At 40.2% G+C, this 25068-nt stretch overlaps 2 protein-coding genes across 4 annotated transcripts; both read right to left on the reverse strand.

The window, feature by feature from the left end:
• Window positions 1-798: 798 nt before the first annotated feature.
• Window positions 799-5392, reverse strand: LOC130180430 (E3 ubiquitin ligase TRAF3IP2-like). Of its 3 annotated transcripts, none has more exons than XM_056393959.1 (10): window positions 4818-5392; window positions 4105-4565; window positions 3850-3983; window positions 3107-3209; window positions 2704-2903; window positions 1897-1985; window positions 1721-1789; window positions 1455-1559; window positions 1295-1369; window positions 799-1171 (listed from the first exon to the last, which is right to left on the reverse strand). In XM_056393959.1, the coding sequence occupies exons 2-10, from the start codon at window positions 4530-4532 to the stop codon at window positions 1001-1003; spliced, it is 1374 nt and encodes a 457-aa protein (XP_056249934.1). In that variant the 5' UTR covers window positions 4533-4565; window positions 4818-5392; the 3' UTR covers window positions 799-1000. The 3 variants fall into 3 exon arrangements, with proteins under 3 accessions (XP_056249934.1, XP_056249933.1, XP_056249935.1); XM_056393958.1 differs by lacking the exon at window positions 4818-5392 and adding an exon at window positions 4763-4799; XM_056393960.1 differs by lacking the exons at window positions 4105-4565; window positions 4818-5392 and having other exon boundaries at window positions 3042-3209; window positions 3850-3893.
• A 140-nt stretch (window positions 5393-5532) lies between these two features.
• Window positions 5533-24944, reverse strand: fyna (FYN proto-oncogene, Src family tyrosine kinase a). Its single transcript, XM_056393956.1, has 12 exons — window positions 24779-24944; window positions 16918-17174; window positions 14695-14791; window positions 14204-14302; window positions 13860-13963; window positions 13304-13453; window positions 12997-13161; window positions 11787-11966; window positions 11215-11291; window positions 10510-10663; window positions 8699-8830; window positions 5533-7264 (listed from the first exon to the last, which is right to left on the reverse strand). The coding sequence occupies exons 2-12, from the start codon at window positions 17162-17164 to the stop codon at window positions 7056-7058; spliced, it is 1614 nt and encodes a 537-aa protein (XP_056249931.1). The 5' UTR covers window positions 17165-17174; window positions 24779-24944; the 3' UTR covers window positions 5533-7055.
• Window positions 24945-25068: the final 124 nt, after the last annotated feature.

Raw genomic sequence — 25068 nt, forward strand, 5'->3', positions numbered from 1 at the left:
GTTACTGGTGCACATGTTGATGATCTACAACCGTGAAAAACATAAAATAATCATTACTCATTACTTTCTTTTTATGTTTGGTTTCATGTGGCAAAATAAACATGTTTCTAAAATAACTTCACCAGTGAACCTAAAAGAAAGATCCAGCATGTGTGTTCAAACAGCACCATCCTGCGCTCCTTTCTGCACCGTGCAGCAGCTTTAATTGCATTAGTATTGGAGTATTTATAGAATATACTCCAAGGTAAAGAGGTAACAAGTATATATGTGGAAATGTATAGTCATATTTCCCTTGAAAGGATGAAAAGCAAGACAAAAAGTCTGCAGCAATACGAATCAGTCAGGCACTGAACTGCTTTGAGCTTAATGCTCACAAGCTCACAATGACAATGCTAACAAGCTGATGCTAAGCAGGTGTAGCCTAATGTTTACCATGTCAACCATCTTAGTTTACCATGTTAGCTTGCTAACAATTAGTAATTATTACTAAACACCAAGTGGGAATGTCTTTAGGCAAAGCATTAAGCAAAATTTTTGACCTGATTGTGGCAATAGATGAAAAGTGTAGGGATCACTGTACAGTTCATCCTGAGGTAAACATGAACACCAGCCTGTACCAGACATTTCATGACATGCTGAGATGTTGAAACATGTCGTATCTGTGCAAAGGTTCATGGCAAGTCCAGTATTTGTTGAGCTCTTTCAGTCTGGATCAAAGCGCTGGACTGACTAACACTGCCATCCCTACAGGTAGAGCCACACCCTAGCATATAAAAATCTTAATACACAGTATTAAGGTACACAGAGAAAAAACTTTATTGAAACATCTGAAAACTGTACATTGGATACAACACAACTTAAAAGATGAGCTGTTATTTACTTGTACTGGAACACTTCTGAGGATTATAAAATAAAGAAACTGCACAATAACTTCACATGAAATCAGTCTGAAACTGAATCACCAAACACATAAACACATGCATAAACACAGCTGTGTGTTTTACAGTGTAGCTGCAGAACTCGGGGCCACAGGCCTGATGATGAGGGTGAGCTCCGTAGGCACAGGGGGAGGGACATACCTCTCCTCCCTCAGCAGGCGAAGTAACAAATCCTCAGTGTCCTGCGGCCAGCAGTAAATACGCGTGTTCTGAAGCCAGCTTGGGACATGTTTCTGTAAAGCGTTCATGTGTTGCATATTATATTTTCATTTAAGAAAAAGGCAGATAGTAGAAAATATAAAGTTATGTGTAAAAAATTCTTTCAGTTATCAAGCATAGGTGTTTCGCTCTCTGACCTGAGACGCATTGAGGAAGAGAACTGGTATGAATCTGAAGTTCAAGCTGCCTTGCTGGATGAATTCACTCTGCATCTGGGAAAATTACACTTAAGACTTAAGTAGTGAGTTCCTTCACAAAATGATGTTTCATTTACATGAAGCACAAACACTGTCTCACCATGGAGTGAACATATTTATTGTGTAGAGCATGGCTGTCTGCTACACATCCTTCGATGTCCGCCTTATACTTTGGACTGATGGCGATGATAATCAGGTTCGATGGCTGAATATGAAATATTAATTTAACAACTGACTTATAAAGTCACATTTAGTCTGATTTAGTCTTATAAAGATTACTGTAAATACTATAACCAAAGATTATAGATAACGATATAACACAAAAATGTTAATAAATGCTGCTAAAATCAGGTAGTGTTCACTTACATCTTTCAGGTAACTGTCCTTCCACTTGTTGATGTCCATGCGTCTAATAGGGTTGTCAAATATATCAATCTGTGGAATTAAAGTCAGGGCTTTAAGACGACTGTTGTTTAAATGTTTAAAAGATTTTTTTTTAATTCTGTTTTTAAATTCGGACTGTTTGGAGGGTAGTAGCTTACGGCTGGTCGAAAACCTTGCTTTGTGAGGAAGTCTACAAAGGGGACCATCTCTGAGCACACGTCTGAAGAATAAGTTATAAATATGTTTCCTGAGAAGAGATCATAGAATCAAGAATTAATCTCAGAATTTATTGTTTTGTAGCAAATTACACTGAATGACCGTAAAACAAGAAACACTTATCTACTGTAATGTCTGTATGCTGCAATAAATACTATAATTTACTTTAATTATATTTAAATTAAAAATGTATTTTAATTTAATCTATTTATTCAACTTAGTTAAAGTGAATCAAAGTCTAGTTTAGTCAAAATATTCAATTTTTGTTTTGAAGGTGTGTTTGTCTAGTTGTTGTACTGGACTGCACTTCATTAAAAACATTACACTGACTCTACCGGTGAATGTCTCATTGGTGATCTTACCCTGAAATATCATATCATCTACTGCTATTGTATTCTGTCCTATAGAAATAAGGAACAACGTCTGTCTTCATGAAAAGTAAAGCACATCAAAAATTAAATTTGGCTCAGCTCCTGTGTAATCCACAGTAGTAACAACTGAGTGTTATCTTTAAAATTCATTTTGATTTATTTCACAAAGCCCGTAAGCATGTCTGGCTAGTTTATGCCTCCTGTTGTAACTTAGAAATTAGGATAATTACTGCATATTAACGTACAATAGAACCCACACAGAATTGTGTCGTGCTCCCAATAATTATTTTGTTCAAATATAGACTGAGCTGCCAAAATAGGCCACACTCCCAAAAACATGAGCAGAGTGGGTTTAAATGAGGGAACAGAGCGACTCACGGCACTCGTCAGGCAGACTGATGGTTCTTCTTCTCTCGTGTGGATGTGAGACAGACGCCTCTGCTCCCGCTGAGCTCGGGTTGATCACACTGACCCGTGACACGCCGTGCACAGGGGGGACGGAGAACTGAGGCATGTTAACGGAGACGCTTCCCTGAGCCACGCTGTCATTCATGCAGCTGGGAGCATGATGTTGGAGCCTGAAGCAGCGAAAAAGAAAAACAAACAAAGGCTCTTCAGCTTAATGGTGCTGACATGTGATTGGTCTGTGTAATATTCAAAGTAGAGACTGCTGCCGCACTTGGCTCAATGCATTTTTCAAATACATTAATGGTGACCTTTCAGGGATTTGTGTTGCACTTAGTTGTGAAAGACATTTTTGTTTCTTTATTTTCTTCTTTACCAGCTTTGGGCGTCATCCCATGGTCTTCCGTGCTGGCAGGGAGCAGCGTGTAGACATGGTTGAGGTGGGTATGTGTTGACCAGTCTGTGGTTGTACCACCCTTCTGAATGATAGATAGAATGATAGATAATACCTGACATCTAGAGTATGATGGAGTCCTGTAGATGCAGTTCAAACATGTCTGTGACAGCGCATGTGTCAAGTTGATGATCTATGCAGAACTGAGTCGGTTTCCTCATAAAAAGCAGTGTCTAAAAATACATTGACTTAAGAGCAAAACCACATAAAGCTCACACAAGTTTCAGCATGAGAATATAATAATGCTTCTAATGGCATCATTTCTTGTTCATATCAAACGGATAGAACAGACAGTTACCAGTGAAATTCACAACACAATGTTGTACCTTAACATTAACAACTATCCACTAACTATACAAAATCCTGAAAACCTCTCTTTTTATATTATAACCTATTTCCTTATACATTTAAAAATCCATGTTTGTTCTTGCTGTTTTCTGCCCTATTCTGTATTCACTTTTTAAAAATGGATTTGTCGCTCAGACCTGATATATGATTGGTGGCAAACAGTTTCTAAACTGAGTCAGGCCCCCAGCGGATTATGTTTTTCATTACTCTGCAATTTGTGTTGTTAAAAATAAAATAAATATAGTAAGTGAGTAAGTGAAGATATATTTGTATAGCTCTTATTAAATTAGACACAAGCGAAAAAAAAAGGTCCTTACCATAGTTGTGGGTGTAGTGGTGAGGAGGTAGAAAGGGACTGTAGTGTTGCCAGTCGTCGTCAGATCTCAGCGGCAGTGGAGACTCAAGCTCTTCTTCATCGCTCTGAGGTTGAGAATTGTAGCCATACTCCCCTCTGAGTGTAAAACCCCCCCCCCAAAAAAAACATTAATTATTTTGTCAAAATTTATCCTTCAAGCTAATATAAATGACTCTCTATTCTTTGAATCAGAGGAAGACAGTTTCTTCTGTGTTACCCAGACGTATCTCTGTTTGCAGGCTCTGTTGGTCCACAGTCCCAGCAGCTGCTCTTTCCTCTCATGTCACTGTGTCTGGTCTCTGCAGGATGTGAGTGACAGACTTCAGGAGGTTGATGATGAAAATTCATCCTCGCAAAAATGGCTCCTCTATCTTCTGGCTGTCTGTGGTGCATCAGCTCTACGTGCTGCGCCGCATGAGCTGGATGACTCCCTTGAAGCCACTGGTTCACTCGTCCACCTCTGTGCTGGCTTTGGCAGAAATGATGCGCATCTACGCAACAGCTTGGCCTGAATTGATCATGATGTGGGTGAGCATGAAAAGTTCGGTTTACGGTAACTTCAGGGCTCAATGGTCGAAAGGGATTTTTGGACTCATCTGTGGTGGAAAACATTTTCAGGTCTGGTACTTTTTCAGATTTTTTCATCTTAACCAGGTGACTTCAGCACACCCTCCAGTCCTGGAAGTGACAGAAACAAGCAGGAAGACATTTACTTCTACTGTTGAAACCAACGAAACAACGAATCTTTGGGACATTTTAAGCAAGATTAAAATACAGTTGAACAGAGATCTTTTCATGCACAATATACAAGAATTATCCTTAAGAAATCATTTCACATGAAACATATTCATACATAAAATGTCTTTTGTGCCTACCAGGTCAAGAGGACTCAGGTATTCAAGAGGAATACAGAGAGTAACAATGACCTACCTGTTCTCTGCTGGATTCTTTTCACTCCTGTGGGTGCAGAGGCTTGTGTGTGTTACAGCCTGTTATATGCAAATTATTCCCCCGCTCGAGATGCAACCAATCAAAGCCCAGAATGAAGTGCGCGTGTTGCTCAGCCAGATTGGCCAGGAAAGTTGAGCTCAGTCTTAGTCTTGGAGTATATAATGATTCAGGACGTAATATTCTTTAGCTATAGGAGGACCGAGTAAAAGAGGCTATATTAAAGCAACAGTGTATTCTCATGCAAAAGGGTATAAGAAGGCTGTAGGAATAGAAAAACCTAATCCTAATCATGTCAGTTTTAGGGGGAACATAAAATCAAAACTGTAAAAAAGAAAAACAACTTAAATCTTGATGAAAAAAAAAATCAAACTGAACCAGTACTGAACAAGAGTTTTCTGTACTCTGTTGTATGCAGCACAAGGCTGACTGGCCTCTAGGCCTCTAACTACAGGGTGGACACCTGACAAAGTGATTTGCATATATTCAGTTCAGTCATGTTACCTTTGTGTCAAGTTCAGACTGAAAGAAAACCAGAAAGACTCACTTTCACAGACACCACATTCATTTGAGCTGCGTGTATTTACATAGTGCTGGGGGGGGGGATGAACCCTGTGCTGCTGTGTTCTCTGCAGAAAGTCAGCCGTCCTTTAAAAACCAGTTCCTGACTGTTTAAGTCACGGGATGATGATGATGATGATGGCAAGATTGTTTATTTCAAAACCAGTTGTGTACAAGTAACAGACAGGGACAATAAATAATGCAGAGACCAAAAAACATTTTCTGTATATCTACTGAATAAGGGTAAATAAAGTGACACAAAATCTAGTTTTCGCTCACTTGAAAAGCAACATAAATACACACAGAAATGGTGTATCGTCCTGGAATGCTCCTTCTCACCCAGGGAGAGAAGTTCGATGGTTGAGGATGATAAAACGTCATCCAGAGTTGATTTCTCTGGCATAAGAAAAAAAAAAAAAAAAAAAAAAAAAAAAAAAAAAAAATCACATAATCATGTAACCTTAGAAATACATGTAAGACTGGCCGAAATGCTGAGCAAAATAATACAACGAAATAAACATGTTTGGTCTCGTAAACAACATGTTATTTCCAGGAACACATTATGGAGGGACAAACACAGGTACGCAACGCATCCTTCATTCCCGTCATGTAAGTGGCAGTTTGTTTGTTTGTTTGTTTGTTTGTTTGGCCGCTGAAGCGAAAAGACAATGCAGAATTCTTACACAGCCTGCTGCCATACAATTATGCAACATACATTTTAAAATATCATCAGTATAATAAGCAGTCAGCTGAACAATGATTGCAGTGTGGGGGGGGGGGGGGGGGGGGGGGGGGATAGATTAGCTGAACTAAAAGTTACTTTAAGTTGATCTATAAATCATTGGCTGAAGCTGAAATGCGATGAATGCACTTATCAGTACAGATGCCATACAAGTTTGGGTGGAAGATTCCATGATGCACTAAGTTAGTGTGTAGAAAGCATGAAGGCATTCCCTTACATTATAAGAATATTACTAATATTACTAAACATGAAAAGGCAAGAACAGGTATTATAGTACATCTAAGTTCCTTGAGAAGAGGAGAGCAGTATCACCTTATTAACCTCGTAAAAAAGGTTGGTGGACTCCCAGAGAAATTTCTGAGATATCTCGGTCCACGATGTCTAACTATTACCATACCTACAATTGTTATGTCACGATTTGTTACCAACTGTGAGCCTCACACGTTTCTCTACGAGCCATAAATCTGAAATAACTTTAACCTCGGATTAAAAAAAAATCCACACATTTCCAAAATATCAAAAGTAATATAAAATGAAAAAAAAAAGAAAAAAAAAAGAGATAAGTAAACAAGCAATTTATATTTACACTACATACAAGTTACACAACTCACCATGGCAGTCATTTTAACTCTTCAATCATCTCAAACGCCCCCTCCCACCTCAAAAACATCCACTGAATTGATAGTCAGTTTGCTGACAGAGCAGCCATCCGTCCTTGTGTGTGTGTGTGTGTGTGTGTGTGTGTGTGTGTGTGTGTGTGTGTGTGTGTGTGTGTGTGTGTGTGTGTGTGTGTGAGTGAGATACTTGGAAGTCAAGAAGTCAGTCCATGGAGCCACAGGATGAGAGAGAGAATATGTGGAGTCTGGCTCCCTCTGGTGGAAGGCCAGGGAAATGACATGAGATGAGGGCGGCGGTGCTCAGAGATTATCCCCTGGCTGGTACTGGGGCTCAGTGGCAGTGAAGTAGTCCTCCAAAAAGGCCTGCAGGTACTCAAAGGTGGGCCTCTCCTCCGGGTCTTTCTTCCAGCACTGCACCATCAGCTCGTGCAGGGACGTGGGGCAGTCCTGCGGGCATGGCATCCGGTAGCCTCGCTCCACCTGCTCCAGCACCTCGCGGTTGTTCATGCCTGGAGAGAGGAACATGGAGAAATGGAGGGAAACAGCACTGAAAACTTTTCAATAACAACCTCACATAATGGTCTCACTCTAACTGCCCTGCATTTCTATTTCTATTACACTTCTTTTATTATGTTTCTGCGCTCACATGAACAATGTTATTTGATTAATGACTGGATCGACTGAAAGCTCCAAAAAGGTTGTAAGTGGACCTTTAAGCTTACATTATTTTGTTCACATGCAGACTGTTCCCAAGATTCAACAACAAACGTCCATGCTCAATAATAAAATGGACCAACATGCAATTTTTTTAAGGCTGATACCAAGTTGAAATAAATCTGTTTTCATATCAGCTGACACATATAAAGAAGACGTTGTATAGAACTTCCTTCTGACTGACCAATGTGAGTGTGAATACAGAATATGTACAACGTTGATATTTATCTGTTTATTCAATGTTTATTTGAACCAATGCTACTTACCACAGCATGTATAGCCCAATTTAATTTGCAATGCCGGCTCTAGATGGGTCTTTAAAATACACACAGCTCAACAGGAAAACACAAAGAGAACAATATCTGGCTTCACTGCCTACAAGGATACGCCAAGCTCTGCACAGCAGCTGATGGGGAGTGACAATATTAACTTCCCCCCACATGAGGAAGAAGCCCACAGATGGACAGTGGGGCTCATGAAATGCTACACTAAATGAATGACAGCAGAGGGAGCAACAGTAACAGGAGGTGACTTTTGTCAGTTACAGCACAGCTTTCCGGTTTAAGTTGAACTGCCAGCCGTGACGAAACATCTGCTTTTTGTCTCTTTATATGCAATAATGCAAAGAACAGGTGTTACCAATCACATTAACAATGGCTCTGTTCTATTCCCAGTGAGTCATGGCAGTGCGACAGTATGCGCCGTACCAGGATCCTTCATTTTATCATTTCTTTTCCTGCTGTGACTCCCTTAAAAAATGTCCCGCTCTTGCCTCTCAAGCTTATTCGTATAATGATTCTTTCAAAAATCTGCTTGTACCCTCACACACAGTTAGTTTCGTTTTCACTTATGCTATATGTTTATTTAGCCACAAGTGAAACATCTAAGTGGGTTTTTAGGGCCTTTAATAATTTTAGAATCCAGAAATAGAGCTTCTTCTTCTCTTGCGTTATTCCGCAACTCAAGCTGGGTGTTTAAATGCTTGAAATATAACGCGTATGGCAGGTAAACAGGGACATTGAATCATTGCACATGTTCACACAGTGAGCTGGGAACATGTCTCTGCATAATGCACAATGTATTGTACATTATGCAACATGCTGCTCTTTTTTTAGCATAGAGTCATGGCTGTGGTCTCAGTAGACTCACACGCACACATCAAACATCAAACATGAGCAATCAAGTGGAATTGAGAAGTGATTGCATAATCCACTGAGCTGAACACTCACCTGGATAGGGCACTCTGCCCTTGGTCACCAGCTCTGTCAGCAGGATGCCAAATGACCACACGTCTGACTTGATGGTGAATTTCCCGTAAAGCGCAGCCTCAGGAGCAGTCCACTTTATGGGAAACTTTGCACCTAAAAAAAAAAAACAAAGAAAGAAAAATCAGCGATGATAGTTTAAAGCTTTTGTTATGTCACTGTTGTGATTTCAGCAGAAATACAGAGAGAAATAAAGCAACAACCTTTTCTAAAACCTGAGGAATAAGTAGGTCAATCTTCTCTCTGAGGATTTTTTCCTTCATCTGTGATTTCATTAGTGCAGAGACATGAGGACATGATAACATCCCACCAGGGAGAAAAGGGAAAAATTCCATTAACTCTCTCCATCACAGTTTGTATTTGGCCCAGGTCGAACAAGTAAACATTTAAAATGCTAACAAATGAGTGACTGAACATGTTGACAGAGTGACTAACGGAGTCTGGAAGTCCTCCTGGTGTAGTTCACGTCTGCCAACACAGACTCAGGAGAACAACGTTTGAGTGATTCAGGGTACGGCCACTTCCTTCCAACAAGATACACAGTGACAGATTGATTTTCATGTACAACATGAGCTCTGTCCTAAATCCTCACATTGGCCTTTTGTAAATGTGATATTCTGTAGTCTTTGTGCCATGCTGTAACCACATGTACTCCTGTTTTCCACTGGTGTCACCAGGACATATTCCTGCTCATTTACTGTACTTTGAAAATTAGCATGTGTGCATATGTGTGTGTGTGTGAGAGAGAAATGTGTCTTGGAATCGACTAAATGGAATAAACCATCTGCCAGCCAGCCAACTTTTTCCTCTGACGATGAGGTTTTTAGAAGATGCTGTGGTTGGGGACTAACTACAGAAACATTTAAGTCAGACAAAAGATAAAGTACGGACACAAGTTAATCTCTATTCCATCAACGGGGTGTAATAAAAATAAATATATTTCCAGACTGGGACCAATGAATTAAAAGTATTTATTTTCAAACTGCAGCTGTTTCTAAGTTTGAACTTAACGTAGTGTTTGCTAAGTGGAGGTCTACACACATCACTACATCAAAACACTGAATTAAAACGTCATATTAACACTAGTTTAGCATTAGCATAATCAGATTTCTCACTCAGTCGAAACCAGGGGTTAAAGTGAAGGCACAAACTTCAGCCTTTTAGTTTTATTTTCATTCCATATTTGTTTACAAAGTGGCACCATTACAAGCACACAGAATTAGCTATTAGCAGCTCTTGTTTGAAGTGTACCCATAGATGTACAGACAACTATCGCTGGATTACTTCGATACAGAAGAAAAGGTTTGTTCAGTGATTTGTAAACAGGGTTTTGGACATTCATGGGACATCGGTGTTAATAATATCAATTGTAAAGATTAAGTCCACTTGAAACTAAAAATATCTGTGTTATGTCTGTGTATATACTCCTAACCCTGAAACACATATTCCTTCACAAATGCATATATAAATAAAATAAACCAATACCAACATTTATGAGTTTGATATATACCGTGGTTTGGTCTGAACTTCATATTTTTGGAGGTAATGATACAACTTGTGATGCTACAGTTTACATAGTTGATTGTTTTTCCATTGGCCCGCACTTCAGATGTTTCCTAGCAACCTATTTATAGATTTGTCTTCACAAGCCAAAACAATTTTAATTGTGCATCACGATTTAGAAAATCAATAATTCAAAACTAACAAGCCGTCGCTAATAACTGGATTTCACACAAAATCTTAGAGATGGATTTTCTCCAATCAATCAGGCCTACCTTGTCTTGCTGTGTATTCATTGTCCTCGATGAGCCTGGCCAGACCAAAGTCAGCAATCTTACACACCAGACTGTCTCCGACTAGGATGTTGGCAGAGCGTAGGTCTCTGTGGATGTAGTTCATCCTCTCAATATACGCCATGCCTGCTGCCACCTGGGAAATAAAGTTATTTTTTCCCTGTGAATATCACTGAACAGTTTCAAGGTGATTAAATATGTGCTAAACGAGATTTTTTTAATTTCAATTTTCAGTCATTTTATCAGCATGAAAAAAACGTGGGGCTGAAACTGAGAGGAGCATCTCTTCAACGAAAATCCATAGATACGCCAGATTTACAAAATGAACTCCAGTGTTAGGTACAATCAACCTACAGGAAGTGATGAATCACAGCTTCCGAGTAAAATACAAACAGCAGCGATTGATTGCCAATGATTGATCACTTATCTGTTGTCCCTTCGACCAGCCAGACTGTTAAACTACAATGTATACGTACAGTTTCCTTGTGCTCTTACTTAACATCACACTTTTAAAATGCGGCCATTTTGGTCTGTTTAAGTAAGAAGTTGCCTAATGAAAGTGTAAACACGCTAGTAACAGCTGGAGATGATTAAAGTGGATTATGCTCTTGGAAAGAAAAATTCAGTTAGCGCTTAGCGGTAGTGAGTCCACAGAATGAAGATATCGGATTATTTTCAGCAGTGTACCTGAGCTGCCATGTCCACTAGATTTGGCAGCTTGAGGCCTCGTCCTTCTCCGTCCTTAAGGAAATCAAGCAAACTCCCTAAAATAAAAAAAAAGGAAAGGAAAAGAAAAGAAAGAAAACAGATAAAAAAGGAATAAAAAAAAGGATAGGATCTGATGTTGCATATCATCTTCAGCTTCTAGATCTTAACTCAAATTTGGATAAAAACTGAAGCTACATGTTGTAGTTAATGTGACATCAATTCTGGGATTCCTGCCACACGAGTTTCATTTGGCTCAGATTTTTATTTGTTAGTTATCGCTGTGGTAACTGTAGCTCTCAGTGCTTTTGAGCAAAATCTCTTATGTAAAACCACATTTAGCGTTTGTATGACTGTAATAAATAGTGTTTTCTACAGTACAGTTATGTGGGCATGGGCCTGAGCACCATGCTATGAAGTAGGACACATACTGTCATAGTGTACAGTCCATGCAGATGTATAAATTATGTACAGACTGTGTGGGTGTGCGCACATGTGCATGTATGTAATATTCATACTGTCTTTTCAAGTGTCACTTTAAAAACAGCTCCAACCTTTGCTCATGTACTCAGTGACGATATAGATGGGTTCTTCGGACACAACAGCGTAGAGCTGCACCAGTTTGTCGTGTCGGAGCTTCTTCATGATCTGAGCCTCCTCCAGGAAGGACTCAGGCGACATGGTGCCGGGCTTCAGAGTCTTCACTGCCACCTTGGTGGTGCCGTTCCATGTGCCTGACAGGAAAAACAGAGGTTGTTCAAGTTTAGTTTTCCAGAGGTTAGTGATTGGGATTTCAGCAGAATTATTTTTACAATGTAAGATTTTCACAGTACTGTAATGTACAAAGTGTGACTGAACTATAGTGAGTTTATCAGTTACCTTGAGATTGTTAAATAAAGTTTAAATAAAGGGACGAACAGATAACTGGCAACAAACAATGGCAGCTAAATATCAAATTTAGTAAGGCATATTGTTGAGCATCAGGGTAACCATCATAAAAATACAGAACTGTGATTAGAATTTATACAAATTAAAGCATTAGTAACTAAACTAAATGAAGACGGATTATTTTCTCAGTTTATCCAAATTTTTTAAAACTATCAACTAACAAAATATTACACAATCCAACACAAAAACAAACAAACTGACATCTCTGCATTCAGACTACTTCTAACGCTGAGTAAAATGATGCTCGACAAGTTTTGAGGACTTAATGTTGGAGCTTCAGGAAAAAATAAATTGTTTCCAGTTGAAAACATTGTGTAAAACTATTCTGGGATTTGGCCTAATCCATGTTCGTGGTAATGTTCAGATCTCAGCAAATCCGACACACATGGAGCATTTTGCTGCCGGATGTGGGACAAATGAAGTTTTACTGAACTTCATTGTACTAAATCAGCATTTGTTGGAACCGAGTTTCAGCACAAAACAATATTTAAACATATCAATTTTAAATCAAGTTTTAACTGGTCTTAAGGCCCATTCAAATCCTGAATCCAATCAGAAATCATTGGAAGTTCAGAAATGTTTATCCAGTCAAAGTGGACCCTGAGATCATGCAGACTCGTATCCAGCAAAAACTCTAAATTGTTAAATGAAATCACTGAAGGCAAACACTCCCTGTGGGTAACATTAGCTGGGTGTTAGCTTTGAATGATCCAACACACACAGTATGTTCTGCAACACTGCTCACAGCTGTCCAATTTTTCATTTGTGCCAAAATAGGATGCCAAAAAAAAAAAAAAAAAAAAAGAAGATACACACCCATCCAGACTTCTCCAAACTGGCCATTTCCGAGACGTTTGATGAGCTGCAGCGACTCTCGCGGGATCTCCCACACGTCTTTGGTTTTGACTGACAGGTCGGTCAAACGAGGCATGCCTTTGTGGCACGGCACGATCAGGCGGCAGCACAACCCTGCAGCCCTGGCTGGATTGATCGTGCAGTTTGAATTTAAAATTGTACCCGTCTTGTAATTGTAAAGACGCATTGATCCATATAAAGACTGCAATTTGAAGGGAGCAGAAACACAGTAGATGTCATGTCAAGAATAACTGTAGCAGAGCCTCACCAGAGTAGTGCTGCACTAGCTGCTGCAGCGTTTCAAACTGGGCCCTGGTGGTGATGTAGTAGCCACCACTGTCCAGCTTGCGAATCTTATAGTGTTTGACATGGTCTCCCTTGATGTCATCCCAGTCCTGGATGGACAGGGAGTAGGCTCCTGGCACAGAGACAGCACAGTGATAAGAAAAAAAACCCAAAACTGACAGATTCAAGTAGAATAGAGGAAAATATCTGATGACACTTCACCATGTTGGCTTTCATAAGGGATTATGGAACATGTGATGTGTGTCAGTTTTTTTTTTAATGAGTGTATATATAGCACAATGTGCAAAAGATTTAGGGCATTGAATATGGAGCAATTGCATAGTTAATGAGTCATTAGACTGAATTTTTAAGTTGTGATGTTGGATGTTTTTATTATAAGTTCTTCTATAAATAAACTGCTAATTTACAAATTAAAATAAAGCGTCCCTAAATCATTATCTATTCACACATCTGTCTGTTACCTAAAGTTTAAAAGCGTTCAACACGTCAGCATGTTAGATGCAGCTGCATCAGAGTACCTTTGGTTGTTTCACTCTCCCGGATGAGGAAAGTGCCTCTGGCGTTGCCGTTGGAGAGCAGTTGCCTCTCTGCATCCTTTCGACCTAATTTACCAAAATACCAGCTGCAAGGAAGAAAAAGGGGATCAAGCTGTGGAGTATAATATTTTGCTCAAACATTTTATTTTTTTTTCAATATTCTGACCTTTATTCTGTCTGTACGTGACACTATGCCACATTTAGCAAAAAGGCAGTGAGATGAAATCATGATAAGATCTCTGCTGGTGAAGCTGCCGTGTCTCTGAGACAGAGACTTGTGTGTAAGTGATGTGTGAGCTCCATATAAAAAAAGAAGTTTTACTCACTCCTCAGCTTGGATCGAGTCCACCGGAGCTACGTAATTGCTGGGAATGTAACCAGTTCCACCTGTAGTGAGGGAACGAGCCTCCCACCAGTCTCCCTCGCTGAGGAGAGGAGGACACAGAGCGATGGAGGAGGATGGAGGCAGGTTGGAACAAACAGAGAGATAGATCAAGATGTACACATTACGCAGACAGGCACAAATAAACACAGGAACTCAACAGGAAAACAACAGGAAATTTACATTTGTATTGTATAAAAGCAGAAGCATCCTGCAGCTATTTCTACAAAACAATTCTAACAAGACATACTTTATTTTTATGGTGCAAACATGAGAAATGTGTCAGACTTTAAATGGAACAACCTACATAAGCCAGGTCAAGTCTGTTTTTAACAACATTTCATTTCAAATGCAGCTTTCACACATTCACGAAAAACAGAGGAAAACACGACCGCCACCCTTAAAATGGTGTCACGCAGATGTTTTCACACTTACGTGCTGTTGAGGATCTGGAACCTCTCCCCCTTTCTGAAGCTGAGGTCATCCTCGGTCCTGGCTTCGTAGTCATAAAGAGCCACAAACAGAGTCACCCCTGCAGGAAAACAAAACGTTACATGTGGTGGTTGGCAGTGTTATGTTATGTTCGGATTTTCATTGTGGTGTTATTGTTGGGTTGGTTCATCTGTCCAACACATGGGTTGCTTGTTATGTAACAGCAATAAGATTTACTGCCGTCTTCATTTATTCTTTACATCCCATCCGCTGCTTTTTTTTTTTTTTCTAGAAAACTCAAATTCTTACAATTGATCATATTAATGTTTTTATATATATGTATTTTTATATACAAGATTCGTTTTAGACAGAAATCTAGACACAGTTAGCAACTAGCTGTTCGATAGTGGAGCATTTAGCAGCTAAACAGAGAAATAGACTCGGGAGTCGTGGAGACAAAAACAGGGCTAAAAGAAGAGTAAATATTGGTGGCTAAAAGCACAACTCCAAATGAATGATAATACTGCTCCATGCCTGCTGAATGAGTAAATAGATGTGTGTTTGCTAACATGTTTGCTATATCAACATTGTAATGTCAGCACAAGCTGCCCTCATGTGGCCAATAAATAAATAAATTGTTGTAATATTGGTTTAAAATGCAAGTAAGTAAAACGACTTGTTTTGCATACAAATAAAACAGAAAACTGACTTTACTCTTTATCAGACAAAGCCTCTCTAGGAATGGTGAGCGAACAGTTAACGCTGCCAAGGTCTAGATTATGGGCCAATCAAATTTATCTGATGTGATTTGGAACAGCGCTGGACTCCCTGTATCTCTTAATAAGCCTGAAACTGTAAAATGATTTCATTTTCTGATTTGATCTGAATCGTCTCTGGACAGTCTGAGCTACCAAGCTGCAAGAAGACCATGCACGGTTCCCCCGTCAATGCAGTTACCTCGGAATAAAAACGCGCTTTACAACGACCAATTCTGCACACTGTGTCTTAGGCAGACATGTTGAAATCTTCACAGAGGGGTCAGATGGGGTTTCTGTTCTACTTCTGCCCTAGCTGAGTGTTTATCTATTTATTTATTTAATTAAACTTAAGCCCACAATCTCAGACATGAATGTTGCTTTGTGCGGCCCTCCTGGAGTAATTTCTTATTCATACACGCCGGTGGTGCTGACTCCACAGATGCACAGTGTTTATCTGCGCTGGGATCTACCTTCAGAAAAAAAAAGGCCCAAAGTAGTCAACATCAAAGCGAGAGATGCTGCTAATTTATACATCACACATCGTATGTATCTTTAAAATCTTAAGTGAGAGGCTGTGAAGCACATTTTCACCACTCCAGAAACATTTTTTTTTTTTTTTTGCAGTATTCAGCACAATATCTGATCTTTCTGGTCGTCAGATGTGCCTCGCACAGCACCGGCGATAATTTAGGTCACTCTGTTTTCCATTAACTTGCAGCCAGTGGACATTCATCCTCTGCAGAAACATAAACTCATCACAGCACCACAGTGTCCACACACACGCACACACACAAGAGAGGAATCACACACTAAACGAGACAAATAAAGATGACGATTCCAGCTTTTATGGGGTTAATTTAAGATCATCTCAGAAAGTTGAAAATTTGAAGTGATGACTCTTTACTAGACAAACATATATTCAGCTGACATCAGCCTTTTATTGAATATTGGATGAGAGCCAGCCAGTGAGTGAGTGAGTGGTCTTCAAAGACGTTTACAGCTTTACAACTTAGACTGACGTTTTATTTCTATTTTAATTGCCCTGTTTGTAATTTGACCCTCATTTAGTGACAGCAAGGTATTTCACAGTTACAATGTCACCTTGTCTTGAAGGAACAGTTTGACATTTTAGGAAATACCCTTATTTGCTTTCTTGCCAGGAGTTAGATGAGAAGATAGACTACACTCTCACTGAAGCTACAGCCTGCAGTTTGTTAGCTTAGCTTAGCATAAAGACTGGAAACCGAGGAAAACTGCTAGCCTGGCTCTGTCCGGTGGTAACAAAATCTGCCTACCAACACCTCTAAAGCTCACTAATAAATTGGCTACATGTTATAGTTTGTTGCTTATTGTTTTTTATTTTTATTATGGCAAGTATAAAAAGTATCTTCAGATACGTTATTATTCTCAAATACAAAAGCCAAACACTGTTGGCCACTTAACAGGTGCCTTGTTTCTTCAACCTCACCTGTTCCCCCCCGGGACCTGAGCGTCCCAGACTGCGAGGATGTGTGGACTCCTCCGAACACGGTCACCCCCTGTGTGGCGGCGCTGTGGAAGTTGTTGTAGTTGGGGATGGTGGTGACCCCGAAGCTAGGGTAGTGCTGCGGCGTAGGGTCGGATCCATAGCGGTACCCCGAGTTGTGCGAGAGGCTGGTTTCCCGGTCATCAGTGAGTTTTGCTGCTTCTTTATCCTTACATTGGACACAGCCCATTCTCTACTCTCTGTGGGCGGAGGGAGAAACAGACAGAGATGGAATTAATACGCAGGTGAAGTAATGGCTCAAAAGCCGTCTCCGTTGGGGGAAATTATGATTCAATATCCCATTATTTCAAAGCTTCCTCTGAGAGCTACAAAGCCTTCTGAAAAATCTTTCAATTAGGCTGAAATTAAACACGCTACTTTAAACTCCATTACTAATTAAACAAAGGAACATAATGTGAGAGAGCTGCAGTGTATGGCTAATGTGATCCCTGATGTAAATATGTGTACACACTGATGTTGATATGAGATACTGTGGGCTGAGAATATCCAGCTTAAATTGCCATAAAGGAATTTAACAGCACTACTTACCATGGTTTACTTTTCCATCTTACTGCAAGACCACATTTTACACCCAGCAATTACAAGTTGGCATGCACTTTATTTATTCTTTTTTTTTTTTTTCTTTTGCTTTACAAGGAGACACACACCCATCTATAGATTCACAGCACAGAGTTAAAGTGCACACAGACCCAAAACAGCAAACTGCTCTTTGGCTTTACACACAGAGTCTCATGAGGGGGACTGATGGAGCGTTTGGCCTCACTACAGCAAAGCTAAACCAGTGTCTGTAATGACTGTGGCAGTCCGCTTTCCCAATTAAAAACAGCCTGACCATCGTTATTTTGGCTCACCGTAACCCCACACCCCACCCCACCCTCCCACCGTCCCCTTTAAGCCCTGGAAGCCCATGAACACGGCTGGGAGAGAGGCCATCGGCTTTCATCAGCATTAGCGGCCAGCTGACTTCGGAAACGGCTAATTGGAAACACACTTGTTTACAGTCGCTGTGCGTGTAGAGACGTGGTGCTCGGGGCAAACGCCAGCGCTGCTGCAGATGGAGGGAGAGAGGAAGAAACTATCACACTGCACTTGACCCCGGCTAAAGACTCGGTTACATCCACAAAAACAGCGCAGTTGGTCGACTCACAGGTGCTGCCTCTTTTCTGTCAAGAGTAATTAATCTATCAGGAAGAATGAACATCTAAAGAGAAAATGTGTTTGCCAGTGAGATAAACATAAACATTAGGTTAAGGACAAGTGAAATAACTAATAAATAATAGCTGAAAATAACCAGCAACATCACATCTTAAGATTCAGTTTCAGCCAGAAGATGCTTTGAGACTCCTTACATTTGATCTAGAGATAAAGCAATTATTCAGTCCATAGAAAATTAAGTATTTTGATCATCAATTAGTTGTTTAAAACAAAAATGACAAAAATCTACTGGTTCCAGCTTCTCATATGTGAGTATTTCCTGGTTTTCTTATTCTGTTATGATAGTAAACTGAATATTTTTTTAGTTTGGGACCGTTAGTCAGACAAGACATTTTAAGATGTCATCATGGGCTCTGGGAAGTTGTTATGGGCATTCTTTTTTACTATTTACTCACGATTAGTCGAGAAAGTAACTGCTAGATGAAATGATAATAATAATTGCAGCCCTGATGTGATTCTCTTAATGCTTGGAAGCAAACCAAGGAAATATCTGAAAACGATCACGTCATGTTTGTGAAATCTTTTCTCAGGAAACCAGTTTGCAGCCTTAAATGAGGCAGAGGCATGTTTTGAAGGACACTGGTGCTTAATGGTTACAAGGATAGCTACACAGTATATGACTGGATTCCTTCAGGCCTGTTTTACATTTACAAGCAAGAAAGTGCTCCCATCAGAAAAAAAAGTGTAAACAGATGTGTCACTTGTTGCACACGAGAGCACTGCAACAGACAAACTTAAGTATGGTGTGTAGTCGAAGATATAACGCAATTAAAAGCAACTCATTTTTTAAGAAACCCGGAAAATAGGAGATCTTTTCAGGAACTGCACAATTGCTCTGGCCAGTATTGATATTGTGACACCATTTCTTTGTCTGTTCCTTTACTAATGTCTATTTTGGCTGGATTCTTTATAACGGCTTCATTTGTGGACTTGATGCTGGATTTGGAAAATAGAGTCTTAAAAAGTACCATTAGCTAAGTAGTGGAAAAAGAAAACACAAAGCAGACTATTTGAGTTTCACTTATAGCAACTGCACTGATTTCAAATCTGAACATCTGTTTCACGTTGCCATTATCTTATCTATGTTGTCTTTGTGATATCCATGTCAGCAGACTAAAATGATCCAACTGTGCAATGTAGAGTACAATTAAATAAGTAAAAGCCACTAATAACATAGGACGACTTGTGGAATCCCAATGATGAAATACATTCCCACTAAATACAGGATTCACACCTTACTAACAAGAAGATGGGAACCACTGCAGAGAGAAGGAGAACACTGTGATTCATTGCTGCCAATAAAACCCCATAAAATACCCAGAAGAAGAAACAAGCCCAGCGGTAGCATTACGGTATAAGCCCCGACCAAAGCTGAGACCACAGAGTGAAACATGAGAAGGAGGAGGAGGACGACTGCTGCTCCTCTAGATAATCTTTCTTGACATTTATATTTACATTTCCCATCTTCTGGTATTTACAGCACCCTACTTTACAGCAGGTATATCTGCAGCAAAAATCCACTCTGAAACATGTGTTTAGCCTCCAATTTCCATTCACGGGTAAAAGCATAAGCCTCCCTGAAAAGTGTCGAAACGTGTCAGTTCAGAGTCTGTTTTACTGATATACTGTCAACTTTTCAGAACCGTCGACAATTTATTGATTAGTCAAGAAAAATTTGCCAAACAGCAATTTTGATAAATGAGAGATTGTCAAAGAAAATTTCAAACTGAAAATGATTCACTGTTTCCATCTCATAAAAATAAAAGCATTTGCTGTTATTCTCCGCTGGTTGTACAAAACAAGACATCACTATAGGGTTTGAGATATTGTGATGGGGATTCACTCCATTTTATAGACAATTTATAGATTACAAAACTAATTTAAAAAAAAAAAAAGTAATTGGCATATACGGCAGATTGATTTAACTTTCCAAAGTTATCAGAATATATCTAAAACAGGAGGCATGAGTCTAAAACAAAATCTCTATGCACATACACAATAACACAGTCCAGAAACATTCACTCCAGCCAGACCTCTTGATTGATGAAAACTGTGTTAGTCACAAGTCTTTGACAATTTTAGTGGGGAATTGCACAAACCTGGAAATATTAACTAAACTGACTAAGATACTGTAGTTGAAGTAGATTCTGTTTTCTGGTGGATTTTCTCTTGAACTGCAGTGATTGAAATAGCACTCGCCTCCACTCCTGGAGGGATCAGAGTAAATGAGGGGAGATCTCATGTCGTCGTGCTGCCTGTGGGGATTATAAAAATCTTCCTGCTCTTCAAGTAAAAAGGCCAGGGACTACCATAGCTTAAACACACCTGTATGCATCTGCCGCACAGAATCTAGGCCATCTTGTTTTGTTTATATACACATGTTCCCTTTGTGCTGTTGTCTTTTTTTTTTTTTGGCACAGTCTTCGCTTAGTAAGCATTTGCATATGAATCATGTCTGTGTACAGGTCATGTTGTGACTGAAGTCGCTGCATAGGTGCAATGAAAATCCGCCATCTTTGGAGATCAGAAACATCTCAAGTGCATGTGATAGCAACAGGCAGCTTTATCACATTTTCAATACAATATAATATAATAAGAGCTTCACAAGCATTCATCACTGGCTCTCGGATCCAAGGGACAACTATTGTCTGTTATTCAATTACACGCATGATTCAACGCTATGGATCATATCAAAATGTCGAGACAAAGCACTGTAACATCATGATGTGAGGTGGGTGTTCTACTTGCATTTTATCATTTCAGACACATGCTAGCCTGCTCTGTCCTTCCTAACCTGTGCCCCCCCCCCCCCCATCTGAAAAAAGCAGATGATGGCATCACAGCCACAGGGCTTGTTCCTTCTCCGTGGCACCGCCTGGGTATCACATGGCCACCTCATCACGCTATTTTCAGGCCCAAATGAACATCTTGCCTCGGAGACGACCACACTGGCGTGATTAGGAAGGTCCAGTGGGGACAGGATCGTAGCTACGTAATGTGTTGTAACAGTTAACAGCACAAGGCGGAGACGGGGGGGGGGGGGGGGGGGGGGGTGGGTGGACTTGACTCTCACACACACAAACAAAGACGGGCAGAGCTCACATATTAAAAATGCCTCATCTTGATTGGCTCAAGATGCAGTCTGAAATCTGACTTTGATGTCTGGCCAAATGTGTTGAGTACTATTTGTCAACGCTGCCGCAGGATTCATTCACATCAGGAAGTGAAGAATGGAGCGAGACGAAGAAGCCAATACTATCTGAACAAAGAGTAACAGGACAGGGTTACTGCTACTACATTAGTCACAACTGTCAGGCTCAACTGGAAATTAATTTACTGAAATGAAGGCCTTGATACTGATGCCGTATGGGCACAAGTATTAATCATCTATACTAACACACACACACATACAGAGCTGGGAGCCATAATGAGATACTCGGCCATTTATAGTGAAGCCGCCAGATCAATATACTAAATTAAAAGGACAGACATGTCAGGGTCGCACAGCGTAACTGATGGATTAAACAGGAGACAGTCAGTCAGGCCTGAGAAACAGACACATGTGCAGTTTGATGTCGTGTTACAGAGATATCTGGATGTGTGTGAAATCATTTGAAAGCCCTGGTTTTAATTCACTGTAGAGCTGAAACAACGTGACTATTAACTGATCAATCAATCAACAAAGAAAGGTTGCTCAATTAATCGTTTGGTCTATTAAATGTCAAAAAATAAAGAAAGAAAGGCCATTATAATTTGCCAGAGCTGACGGTGGTTTCTTTAAATGTCTTGTTCCATCGACCATCGGTCCAAAATACATTATTGAGTATATTGAGTTTACCTTCAGAAATGACCAGGAAAAACAGAAAATCCTCTCATTCAAGAAGCTGAAACCAGAGAATGAAACGAGTTGCTGTTGAATTTTCCATCAATCGGCTCATCCATTAATAGGCTAATTGCTGCTTTAATGGGGACACACTATCTAACTGGTAACCAGCTGACCTGATGTTATTTCTGTTCTTTATTAGTGATGCAAGAAATGACAGTAAGAATCTAAGTAAAAGAGAAAATAGAAGCTTTGAGCCGTTGAAATTTGACTAATAAAACTGTGAGACTGCGCTCAACTGGTTATTACATCCAGGAATGTCTTCGTTATTTGACCCCAATGAACTTACACATCGCCTCAGAATACAATCATTTTTGCAATTCAAGACAAGTCAGGCCTGTTTAATTTGGAGTGTGGGTCCCTTTACACTCAGATCATTGACATGCTTCAATACAAGGTCAAACCACCCACTCCCATCCCACTGAAGTCACATTTGCAGTGACCTTATTCAACTGCAAAATACAACTTGTACATTATCAAAGAAACGACCCAGTGAGGATCATTTTCAGTTGTGTGCCATTTGAATGCACATAAAACTCACTGCAGTGTTTACTGGATTTGGTACAACTCTGACAGTCTCCTACTTATGGCTGCCATTCTCTGAATAGTTACAATATTTGCTTGTGTCGGACAACTGAGTTCATTCAGTGTATCAACAACAAGACAATGGCCACATTTCACTCAGCAACAAGATTATCTGCACAATGAAATACAGTGTTAAGGCTTTCAAAGCATTCTTCACGTACTGAATGAACACAGCCAGTTATAAAAACCCACAGCTGAGCTTCATACAGTATGTATGTGTGGGTTTAAGCATTACTGTGCTTTGGTGTCACAGTGTTCACAGTTGAGTATGTTGAGTCATGTTGTTAAATCACTGAGCCCATTGTAAACAACCAGTCAGTCAGCGAGATTTGTGCCTCGTACATGGACATTTTCCAAATGGGATAAAAGGGCAAATCAGAAAAACCTGAACTAACTTTTTCTTTTCCTTTTTTCCTCTCCAGAAACAGGAACAGATTCTCGATGCTTGTGCCTGTCAGTCTACACTTGGGGGGTTTAAATGATTCTTTCCAAATCTTGTGCCAGAGCAGGGCAATGGTCACTGTAAGAACCCACTGGAAATAATGATGTTGCAGGCCTACAGCAATGTAGGTTGGCAGATTTCTGCTAGAAGTGAATAACACTTGGGTTGATGGAAAGTGCAAACTGAGCCACGAGCCACACGGTGGATGGATGAGTGCTGGTAAATAGATCAGTCATGTTGACAGAAAATAAAATACCCACTATCTTAAGAATAGTTTGCCATTTTTAAGCAAAAAATGCCACAGATTCTGTGGTGTGAGCTTTCGCCAATGTGAGCGTTTGCTTCCTTTCTCCATTTTATATCATAAACTGAATATCTCTGGTTGAACAAAACAAGACGTCTGAAAATGTCAACTTGGACTCTGGAAACTGGGATGGAAATTGTTCTTTATTTTCCAACATTTAATGGACCAAAGCTTTAGTCAATTAGTCAAGTAAATCATTATTTTCATAGTCCATTAATCTATCTATCTATCTATCTATCTATCTATCTATCTATCTATCTATCTATCTAATCGATTAATCGACCAATCGCTGGAACCCTAAATGAAAGTTGAAAGTTGTGGCTGTCTGTGTGGCATTTGTGCACTGACAAAACCAAGCATAGGCTCCAAACGGTAAACTTGTAAATCAACACATTTTGCTTTAACTAAAGTAATCAATTAACCCCTTACTGGGCTAAACCTTACACCTTCATGACAACATATTTCATGGCAACCTGAAATCCTGTATTCGCAAGTGGCAGCTTCTGTGCCAGCATAACTGAGAAGAAGGTGCCCCTGTATGGTCACAGAGGGCCAAAGGGGGAATGTTCATGGTCCATGAACCATAATGTGAAAGTCCTTTCATTCAAATTTGATACATATCACGCAAGCTATTGTGTAGTCATTCATGGAGCAATGGCAGGCTGAACGCTCAGAGCTGCAGGGCGCTGTGTGCATATTTGTAAACGAACACACAACTACTGCTTAACTTATTGCACATGTATAAGACTGAGGTTAGCTCCCAGCTACACACACACACACACACACACTCACAGTATATCATCCCCTGTGTTTGCCTACAAGATGGATGGCTGCACCCCCCAGACACATCAGATAACCCGATTAGGGCAGCCTTAATTTGATAGTTAACAGCATGGCAATGCAATTAGCTCAAAGCCCATGACAATTATTTTGGGGTAAATCAACAGGAGTCTGTCTGCAGGCCGTTGTGGCATTTATTATGTGTGTGCATGGCCTCAGTGGTCAGCTCTGTTCTGCAGCGCGTCCATCCCTGCTGCTGCTGCTGCTGCTGCAACACACAAGAGCCCCCTCTCCAGAATCACAGCACTGCAAAACATCACCCACAATTACGAGACCATCACCGCTCTCTCCCTGTGTTTTCCCCCGTCTGAGGGCAAAGTCATCCGCCAAACAGATTAAGCTACATGTGCAGCGTATCTAGAGTGAATGCTGGCCTGAATGCAGCGACCTACAATGTGTTATTTATCTCCTCGGCTCTCCCTAGATGAATTCATCTCGCAGTCCACAGCGCAAAATAGGGGACAAGGCGGGTGCACCAATTGAAATTCAACACAGGGGGAAAAAGCGTACTTACCGCAGAAAAATCAGATTAATCCATCGGAGTTTCCAAAGAGACTTTCGTGTGGGAATTCGCTGAAGTGTTTCTACTTTCTGTCAGTGTGTTTTCTTCGCATTGAGACAGAATAGCGGAGGGAGACCCGTCCCTGCTGCCGATTCAAGAAGTCCTGTCGCCGCCGTGCGTACAGATGATGACGATGGCGACTAGTGGCAAGCTCGCGATAATAACAAACAACACTTCCGATGAAGCCTTTCACGATAAAATACGATCAAATATTTTTTGGGGGAAAAGTGAGGTAAAACAAG

This window comes from Seriola aureovittata, chromosome 13, assembly GCF_021018895.1.
Source record: "Seriola aureovittata isolate HTS-2021-v1 ecotype China chromosome 13, ASM2101889v1, whole genome shotgun sequence".
Taxonomy (NCBI): Eukaryota; Metazoa; Chordata; class Actinopteri; order Carangiformes; family Carangidae; genus Seriola; species Seriola aureovittata.

Excerpts from the sequence above, each read along its gene's own strand:
- fyna (XM_056393956.1), bottom strand. The coding sequence starts at position 17,164 with ATGGGCTGTGTCCAATGTAAGGATAAAGAAGCAGCAAAACTCACTGAT. Across the intron at positions 14,792-16,917 it reads CAGGTCCCGGGGGGGAACAG|GGGTGACTCTGTTTGTGGCT; the intron begins GTGAGGTTGAAG and ends GTTTTCCTGCAG. Across the intron at positions 11,292-11,786 it reads CACTGAGTACATGAGCAAAG|GGAGTTTGCTTGATTTCCTT; the intron begins GTTGGAGCTGTT and ends TTTTTATTTTAG.
- LOC130180430 (XM_056393959.1), bottom strand. The coding sequence starts at position 4,532 with ATGAAAAAATCTGAAAAAGTACCAGACCTGAAAATGTTTTCCACCACA. Across the intron at positions 1,560-1,720 it reads AGGACAGTTACCTGAAAGAT|CCATCGAACCTGATTATCAT; the intron begins GTAAGTGAACAC and ends TTTCATATTCAG. Across the intron at positions 1,370-1,454 it reads ATAAATATGTTCACTCCATG|ATGCAGAGTGAATTCATCCA; the intron begins GTGAGACAGTGT and ends TAATTTTCCCAG.